The sequence below is a fragment of the Trifolium pratense genome, linkage group LG5, assembly GCF_020283565.1.
Source record: "Trifolium pratense cultivar HEN17-A07 linkage group LG5, ARS_RC_1.1, whole genome shotgun sequence".
Taxonomy (NCBI): Eukaryota; Viridiplantae; Streptophyta; class Magnoliopsida; order Fabales; family Fabaceae; genus Trifolium; species Trifolium pratense.
In genome coordinates, this window is record NC_060063.1 from 436339 (window position 1) to 446311 (window position 9973).

The 9973-nt window shown below is 31.5% G+C and overlaps 1 protein-coding gene across 1 annotated transcript; it reads left to right on the forward strand.

The window, feature by feature from the left end:
- Window positions 1–859: 859 nt before the first annotated feature.
- On the forward strand, window positions 860–6791 carry LOC123887463 (aldehyde dehydrogenase family 2 member C4-like). The gene is made up of 9 exons (XM_045936781.1): window positions 860–1032; window positions 2465–2607; window positions 3496–3879; window positions 4807–4896; window positions 5004–5177; window positions 5262–5399; window positions 5685–5822; window positions 5923–5984; window positions 6373–6791. Exons 1-9 carry the CDS (start codon window positions 936–938, stop codon window positions 6644–6646), a joined length of 1500 nt encoding a protein of 499 aa, XP_045792737.1. The 5' UTR covers window positions 860–935; the 3' UTR covers window positions 6647–6791.
- The last annotated feature ends 3182 nt before the right edge of the window (window positions 6792–9973 follow it).

A 9973-nucleotide genomic window follows, 5' to 3' on the forward strand; every position in this document is an offset into this window, starting at 1 on the left:
TTGATTTTAATATTGTGTAATCTATAGTCTGCACTATCTTATCTAAAATCAACGATTGAGATTTAAAATAACATTGAACTGCATGCTGCTTTTACTGCAGCAAATCCGGATCCGTTCATTTAGTTCGGTAATTTTTTTTTCAATATATAATAATAATATGGTTATAGATATAAGGAGACACAACTTTCTTTTCCCTGAATTTTTTACTCTTTCATAGTAGTACTTTTTGCCAAAAATATAGTATACTTTTAAACATTTTTGAAATTATAGTATTGGTTGAATGAAATTTATACACACAACATTAAAGATTTTAGAGTTATGAAAAAAGTTTGTAAAAAATGAGTTATGTAGAAACTAAAATATTCTATGTTAACTTTTTTTTATATAATAATCATGAACAATTCAGGAATTAGTGTGTTAGAGCTTCATAATAACGTATCACTTTGTAATTGTCTTTATGGTTTTAGTTCGTGAAAATATAATTTTGTACTATTATTATTATTTTTTTTTGACGAAATTGTAGTATTATTTGTTGATAAATACAAAAATGACACTGTTTCATTTGTATAATAGTCTTCCTTTGAAAGAGAGAAAATATTGCTAATTATTGACTCACCTTGAACCACAATTTCTATACACATTTCTTATGTTTGATTTGTTTTGCATCATATTCTTTGTACTGCCCACAAATTCTGACTTTGCTGAGGCACTCAAAGTGGAAAATAAGAAATTTGGAGAAGAAGAATAAACCCCAAGTTATTAGGGGAGACCAAAAGGAATTAAATCTTTTTTTGAGGCTATAATTTTCCACATTATTCTTTAAACTTAATAATATGCATGAATATAAATAACTCATGTACCATACTCATTTTCTCAAGTTACTTTAAACTTACATATTTCATATCACATAGAGAAAAGTAGGTAGGGAATTAAAGATGGCAAATCTCATTTTAGACTCATCCTTTGTAAAAATTCCAACTATAAAGTTTAAAAAGCTTTTCATCAATGGAGAATTCCTGGACTCAGTTTCAGGTTTCAAGTGGTTTCCTAAATATTTACCTCGATTCTTCTTCTTCTTTTTTTTTTTTTATTTTTTTTTTATTTTTTTTGTGTGTGTGTGTGTGTAATATTTACCTCAATTTTATTTTGCACTAGTACTAAATGTTTCATACCTTAGTGTGCATTATGAATTGTTTACTAGGCCTAGCTAAATAAAATAAATAAGATTTTAAAGATTATACACGATAATAATATTTTTTTTTATAAGTAAAAATAGATTTTTGTATAATTGTTCAGTCATATCTTATCATATAGCTTTTTGTTGAATCTTTTAAGTGTTCTTACAAAGTATTAAGACATATCAATGTGAGTTAAAGTTCACATTAGATAAACTAGTTGAGTTTGACATATAAATAGAAGTTTTAAAATTCTATGTCTTAAGATTTTGGAGGAAGATGCACCGTACATCCTCACTTGTGTGGTTGCTTTTTGTCTAATGTCTTGATTCAATCTAATGAGAGTCTTCTCTCATTGTTCGATAGTATAGTACAGAGTTCCTAGAGTCCAATTTAACTTGATGGGAAGTGAGAAGATTCATGGTGTTGAATTGCGGACATACATAGTGATCGGGAAAGAGATTCTTAGTGTTGCCTATTCTCATTTGTGTGGTTGTTTTATCTCAAAGTGTCAATTTAGCATATTGAGGCTTCCTTGATAACGGATTAAGATTTGTTGCTAGAGCAAATACTCGCAGTTTCACTCTATTTTTAGTTTCGATCGTCGATCTGAGATCGGACGATTTAAATTAAAAATTGTCTTTTAGTTAAAACCATATCGGTCGTTGATGTATGATCGGATATTAAGTACAACATATTACAGCGTGCTGTCGTACTTGTAGGAAATCTTTTTTCCTTGATAACCCTACGATGATAAATATATAGTTGTATAGCCCTTGATGATTTTTTTTATGCATTACATATTATATGAACACACACACTACACACTATTAGAAAAATTTTACTTTTTCTGTAAGAAAAAAAGAAAAATTTTACTTTCGTAAATATAACTCAGTTGGTAACTAATAAAAATATTATTAATTGACGTAAAATTCCAATTTCGAATTTTTCAACTTAAAGTGGAATATAACTAGTCTCCATGAACTTAGCTCAATTGGTAGAAATATTGCACTATACGTGTAGGAGCTGGGGTTCGAATCTCAGACACTCCATTTATTCACATTTAAGATGAAATTTCTAGCCACTAAACTACTTGACAAATTTCCTTAAAAATAAAAAAAGACTACGACAAATAATAATATAATTAAATAAATAAGGTTCCACGTTTGACACTAAAATGAGTATCTATTCAAATTAACTTTTTTGTTAACAAATTTAAATTGATTTCCTCTAAGAAAAAAAATGACTTTTTTGGTAGCGAAATTTAAATTGAATTGTTGAACTTATAGGAAAAACGTTTGAGACCGTTGATCCAAGAACAGAGGAAGTGATCACAAAAATAGCAGAAGCTACAAAAGAAGACGTTGATATTGCTGTTAAAGCTGCTCGTGAAGCATTTGATTTTGGTCCATGGCCACGTATGCCTGGTGCTGTAAGTTTAAATCTTCACCTTTTTTTAATGTTATATATTATACTTCATTCATCCCAAACATAAGTATTCTAGACAGTCTTACTAGAACAAATAAAATTGATTTGGGCATACATACAAATGGAGAAAAAATTTTAAAAATCTTTTTTTTAAATTTTTTGAATTTATATGTGTGCACTCGATATATGACATTTGGTGTTGTGTCTAGGTAAGTGTTGCTTAGGGAATTTATATGTTTGTTCCAAAAAAATTGGTCACTTAATTTAGTTACACACATGATTGATAAAAGGTAGATAAAAAAAAATAATTAAGTAATGTGTATTTATGAAATAATTAAACAATATGTATTTTCATATGAGACTAAATGTTTGTGGCCATATAAGTATTTTTCTATGACCATTGCACACATATTAAAAAATATATATAAATAAAAGTAATAATAGTATTTTTCTTAATAATAATAGTACCAATACCTTGATATAAAATAGTACAAATTTTACAACAAAAAAATGAATGTGTGGGGACAAATGGGTTGGTTTTTTCATGGCAGTTTATGGACTAAATTAATATATTTTCATTGTTTATGCCTTTATGGACTAATGGTCAACTTAAAACCATTTTTAATCGGTCTACTAAATAGTTAGATAGATAAATAATTTATTGAAATTTTAGTTGATTTCAATAGTTTAACTGTTTAAGAGATGAGAGAATATTTTAAGGATTTTTTAGTTGATTTATTAGTTTATGGACTCGATAGTTGGAAGAGAAAATAGTTTAGAGACCTTTTATTTAATTTTAATAGTTTATGGACTAAACTGGTAATAGAGTGATAGTTTAAAGACTAAATCGTTGGTTTATTTAAATTTGATATTTTCATGAAATATTTGACAGGAAAGAGCAAAGATTATGATGAAATGGGCAGGACTAATTGAAAAAAACATAGAAGAACTAGCAGCATTAGATACAATTGATGGAGGAAAGCTATATAGTTGGTGTAAGACAGTTGATGTACCTGAATCAGCCAATATCCTACGTTACTATGCTGGTGCTGCTGATAAAATTCATGGAGAAGTGTTCAAAACATCTAGGAATCTTCATTTGTATACATTGATGGAACCTATTGGTGTTGTTGGACACATTATACCTTGGAATGTTCCTAGTGTTATGTTCTTTGCTAAGGTTGCTCCTTCTTTGGCTGCTGGTTGTACTATGGTTCTTAAACCTGCTGAACAAACACCTCTCTCTGCTTTGTTTTATGCTCATCTTGCTAAGGAGGTAAGGTTAAAGAAAAATTGTCTAGCATAGTTTCTTAATTCATTTGGTAACGTGAGCGTGTGAGACATAGTCACACGGTTCACAATTCGTTTTGATACGCAATCAGGGTTCGGTACATGAAAAGTCAAAGTTAGAACATTCACCTAAATCTGATTTTCAAAGTTAGAACGTGAATAGTCAAATCTTAATCTAATAATCCAAATTGTGTTATTGTGGAAAATGTATGATTCTATGACTGCAGGGGATCTTAATCTTTGATATCTAAGATACATTACCTTTCTATTAATCATGATTAGATTTTACAGAGTCGTTGGTTTGTCACAACGAGTCGTTGGTTTGTGGTCTATATCGTGTTTGCGATCAGTCTCATTGTCATTTTCAAAGGTTCGAGTTCGTATGGATTTGTCTCTTGTTATTACTTGTGTTCGTATGTTCATAACTATTTTCTTGCAATTTGGTTTCGGATTCTGGGTGGGTCCGCTAGATTGTACCGGTAATGTGGGAATTTGCATTTTGTTTTTGTACCTTTTGGGTTGACTTGTAAAACCCTTTGGTTGGTTTTTTTTCTTTTTTTAGTTTAGTGGGTCAGACTTTATATCCACCGGTATTTTGTAACTCTTTATTTTATTTTAATCTATATGGGATATGCAGATGGTTACATCTGCTCCTTTTGCTTTAAAAAAAATAGAGTTTACAGAGTATAACTTGTATTTAAATATTGGCTTTGCTCGAGCGACCTGTCCACTTACCGGTAATTATGAGTGATATTTATCTCTAGTTTGTTATCATCACCAATGCATGATATGCATGATGAAAATATATTTGGAAATGTTTGATTGATCTAAATTTTTTTTAACAATATTTACAAAAAAAATCACTTTTTTTCATAAGCTAAATAAGATTTTCTTGTTTCTCCTTTTCATCTAGGCTGGTATTCCAGATGGAGTGATCAATGTACTACCAGGATTTGGTTCAACTGCTGGAGCTGCAATATCTTCACATATGGACATTGATGCAGTAATTTGGCTTCAAAAATATTTTATACCAATGAAGTCAAAGACACATTACATTTCATGCAAACCAGGCAATATTGACAACTACAACTTTTTTTACTTGTTTTATAGGTAAGTTTTACAGGTTCAACCGAAACAGGCCGTCGAGTGATGCAGGCTGCGGCAATGAGCAATTTGAAGCCGGTATCGCTTGAATTAGGAGGAAAATCACCTGTCTTAGTTTTTGATGATGCTGATGTTGATAAAGCTGTTGATCTTGCTCTATTTGGTATCCTACACAATAAGGTATAATTTCCTTCAAGGAAAATTTTGTACAATAAAAAAAGAATGAAAACTTGTAACTTAAGCAAGTAACTCTGTAATTTTCAGGGAGAAATATGTGTTGCATTTTCAAGAGTTTTTGTCCAAGAAGGAATTTATGATGAATTTGAGAAGAAAGTGGTGGAAAAGGCAAAAAATTGGGTAGTTGGTGACCCTTTTCATCCTAAAGTTCAACAAGGACCACAAGTAAGAATAAGTTAAATATACACAAATATTGTAAACAGATTCCTTGTTGTAACTATGTCACGAAATTACACAAAACAATCATTTGATCTCAAATCAATGATCACAATTGTTTCAAATTAACTTCCTGACTTTGTAATCTGAATCATCCGATCTCAAATTAATTGTTGAGATTGATTACCGTGTGTAACTGTCTGATATCTTTACTATAAGAAATCCGGGTCCCTTTTATAGAAAAATGAAATTGTTACTAACATAGTTCTAATTTGCACAATATTTTCTTTGCAGACTAGTAAGGTACAATTTGATAAAATTCTTTCCTATATTGAGCATGGAAAGAATGAAGGAGCTACACTATTAACTGGGGGTAAGAAAATAGGCAACAAAGGATACTACATTGAGCCTACTATTTTTACCAATGTTAAGGTATATTTCAAATCTACCAAGAGACATGAAACAATTTGTCTTTTTCATAGTTAAAAAATTGAACTAAATGTCTTTTTTTCTGTTCAAAAATATTGTATAGGATGACATGCTAATAGCACAAGATGAAATATTTGGACCTGTGATGGTACTTTCTAAGTTCAAGTAAGTACAACTTATATTGATTTAAATTACTGTTCATAGTGGCATCAAAATTCTTAATATCATGTAGAATCGCCTTCAAATACGATCGGAGTTAAAGTTGTAGAGAGTAGATACATCTAAATCTATGTAGCATTGATACTTCTGATTGAAGGTGTGTTTGGGGCCCAACATGTGTCAGTGTCCAATACTGACACGACATCGACCCATATGGTTACATGGTTACATTCAAATATTTCACTATCTCAAATTATTATCAATGTCAGTATCGTGTCTGATATATGGTATGTGTTTGTGTTAGTGTTTCATAGTCTAAATCCATGACATCGAGGCCCACTTTTTTAACTTTTTTTTTTGTGAATGCACCTAAATGTTGAATTAAATATTGTAGGACAATTGAGGAAGCAATTAAGAAGGCAAACAATACCAAATATGGCCTAGCAGCAGGGATTGTGACAAAAGATTTAGACATTGCCAATACTGTCTCAAGGTCAATTCGTGCAGGCATCATTTGGATCAATTGTTACTTTGCCTTTGATACTGATTGCCCTTTTGGAGGGTATAAGATGAGTGGATTTGGAAGAGATTATGGATTGGATGCACTTCACAAGTATCTTCAAGTTAAATCTGTTGCAACTCCTATTTACAATTCTCCATGGCTTTGAAAAACTTTCATCTATAGCTACTTGTAGAAACTATAGAGATATATAAATCATCAGGATCAACTAATTTCTTTGGAATCATAAACAATGTAATTTTTAAGCTAATAATGATCAATAAACTTTTGATGCTTCAGTTTTAGACACTTTATATATTACTTGGCAGAAATTCTTGGATAATCTCTATTTCAAACCAATTGACCTTAATACATATTTGTGACAAAAACTTCAGGCAAAGACGATTTGTTAGCGACATTGATGCTTAAATGCTCTCGAACTTTTCCATAGGGCATTTAGTGTCGTGTCCTTTAACATGTTGTATTTGATATCGAAAATTGGAGCCAATCGAATTGTACTCAAAACCACACTCACTATAAGAAACCATGTATCACCGTACAAACTCAAATAATCTCACTTGAGTTATAAGAAATGACAACACACTCGCTATAAGAGAATGTCTCATACAAGTGATCTGATTTGGATTTCCTGCTGTAAAAGAAGGAGGTCGTAACAAATTCCGACCATTCAATCTCAAATCAATTGTCGAGGTCTTTTGTTGCGTCAAATATCTACGGCAACCAATCTTGACCCAAGTGACCACAAATACCCACACTTCGACTCTCTTACACTTGGATGACATGATTCCAAGTTATAACTCTTCCCAAGACCCCTATTTATAGATTCAAATGATAAATTCTAATAAGAAATTGAAATATTTTTTTCAATTTTGCACTGAACCTATAAATTTGTGCTTCGAGATGGTTCTTAGAGTACTTAGTGGTGCTTAAGACACCACTTCAAGTTGATATTTGAACTTTTGTACATTAAATTGTGAGAGTTTAGCCTCTTCCGCTAGACTCAACCTACATTGATTTTAAAGATTAATTGTGTACTTTTAATGATCTTAAAAATGAGAAAATCATTTAATGTAAAATATTTATATATATGATGCTTCCATATTAAAATTTTCTGCATCCGTCCTAGTCTAGAACTAGTCTAGAACATGACACAAATATAATTATGACATTAAGTTCAAGAGGTTAATAAGTTCCTCTTAAGACGAATCGTTCGGGAAAACTCAAGTTTGATTTCTAATGAAAATAATTTTTAATCATATAATTTACTTACCACGCAGTCGAACTCTAAATTATCAAACCCCTTTCCAACCGAATAAATAAAAATGACATAAATACCAAAGTTTTAAGCTAAGAATTTTTTTATGAGCTGTCTTGTGAAGTTTAAGCTAAGGAGGATTCACACGTTTTCTATAAAAAAAATCTCACTCACGCGTCTAGAAAAAAATGCAAAGTTGAAAAGTAGATTCACCATGAAACTTCAATCAATGTATCAAAAAATATAATTAAATTTCATCAATAATAATTACATATACAAAAAAGTTCTAGAATTTCATATTACAAAAATAATCAATGAAGCATGTATGTAATCACCAGGGCCATCAACATAAGAAAATAAGCAATTCCTTGATCAAGATTGTGAGCATCACTGGTAGGAGCTGGTGCTGGAGATTGAGCATGACCCATTTGAGATATTGCCATCAACAAAATACTTAGAATTGGGAACACGAAATATCTCACTGTATTCATTTTTTCAATTTCTGGGGAAAAAGTAGCTACAAAATGAGAAAATCTTAAAATTAAGGGGTATGAGAAAAAGTATAAGTGTTTGAATATGAAGTTGGGAAAATAAAATGGTATTTATAGGTGGAGAATTGAAGGAAGAGTAAAATGAGGCGTCTATGACTCAAGAAGAAATTTCAACGAAACAAATTGCCGTCTTCCAGACGCGTCAGCTATTTCGACTCATTGACTTGCCATTTGTATGTTCTTTTTTACTAAAGAATAAATAAATAAATAAATAAATTCTCTAATTCAAATAAGTAAAATACATATGAAACAAAACAAATTCAATTTCACCAATCCTTAGTTGGTTTGGTAGTCATTGGTGCTTGGAGCTAGATTTGTTAGAGATGATGATCACCGTTCGATTCCCGTAACTACAATCAGGAGGGAGATGAAATAACTTGATGTCAGAACTGACTCTCGAATCAGATTAGACAGTCTAGTAGGCCGGATACTGGTGTTAAAAACAAAAAAAAAAAAACTTTCGGAGAATGAGCTATTATAGGATAAATTGTTGTTTAGGAGAATCTGTGTTCGGTTTCTGATGAGAGTAATTATTAGTCAATGTCTACTTACCTCGTGGCCGAACTCTGAATTACCAGACTCCCTATCTCTGAAAACCAAAGGATTATACACAAACTATAGAGGTGGTTCGACGAAGCGTTCAACCAGCTCTTTGTATTGAAAGTCTTCTTGAAAAATATGGTCAAGCAGCATGTCATGCTGCAATGGCGGTACAAGTGTTTGGATGAAAAGATTTTGTTTGATTTGGGAGCATAATAAAACTGAATGACTCACATGTGAGAGGGGATTGTTGAGTGAAGTGAGTTAAGTCTCATATTGATTGAAAACGTGGAGGTTTGACACTTTCTAAATGTGAGGATCCATAAACTTAATACCTTAAAATTTTAGGTAAAGATGGTGTCCAACTCACTTGTATTGTTGAGTGAAGTGATGATATGTACGTGGACTTATTTTCATGTTGATGGTCGGTTCATTCGCCAACTCAGACCTCCGAATGGTTCCGTGCCTGTATGAGAGTCTGCTAGGTTGTATTACTGATTTGTGAAAAATGATCGTTAAAACTGGAGTTACTGATTGGTTAAAACTGCATTTAAGCCTTTTTTTTATAAGCAAAAATTGAATTATAAGGAGTACAAGGGATACTCAACCTTAGAAGTTATGAAAGCATACTAATGTATCTATTCATTTGTAGTAATATTAGAATTTGATTAATTAGGGTTAGATCCACATGTATTCATGTATCTATTTGTATTACTATCTTGTTTTAATTTATGTTAATTTAGTGGGCTAATTAAGTTTAATATTATCCGGTTCTTGATTCATGTGCCCTTTGGCTTTTATTAATCTACTTTTTATTTTGTTAAACATTGATCTCCCATGTAATTTTATAACTTGATGACCTCTCGTCATACCTATTAATCCATGCTTATTTGAGGGACATTAGACTCTTTTTAAGTAGTTTTCTTATGAATAAACAAGAGAAATCAGCCCGGATTTGAGATTACTTGGATTACAAGAAAAGCAGGAAAATTATGCAGAAGTTTGAAGTTTTGCACTACGCTGGGGGCGTGGCTGTTTCACGCGCAGTGTGGTTCCTGTGCAAAGAAGAAGTTTTCCCCTGCTTTCACTACGCGCAGCGTGATGGCTATCACGCGCGACGTAATACCCT

What these genes read in the sequence shown, in the direction of transcription:
- LOC123887463 (XM_045936781.1), top strand. Translation starts at nt 936, where the DNA reads ATGGCAAATCTCATTTTAGACTCATCCTTTGTAAAAATTCCAACTATA. An exon ending in GGCCACGTATGCCTGGTGCT is followed by an intron (nt 2,608 to 3,495) that starts GTAAGTTTAAAT and finishes AATATTTGACAG; the next exon opens with GAAAGAGCAAAGATTATGAT. An exon ending in ATGCTCATCTTGCTAAGGAG is followed by an intron (nt 3,880 to 4,806) that starts GTAAGGTTAAAG and finishes CTTTTCATCTAG; the next exon opens with GCTGGTATTCCAGATGGAGT.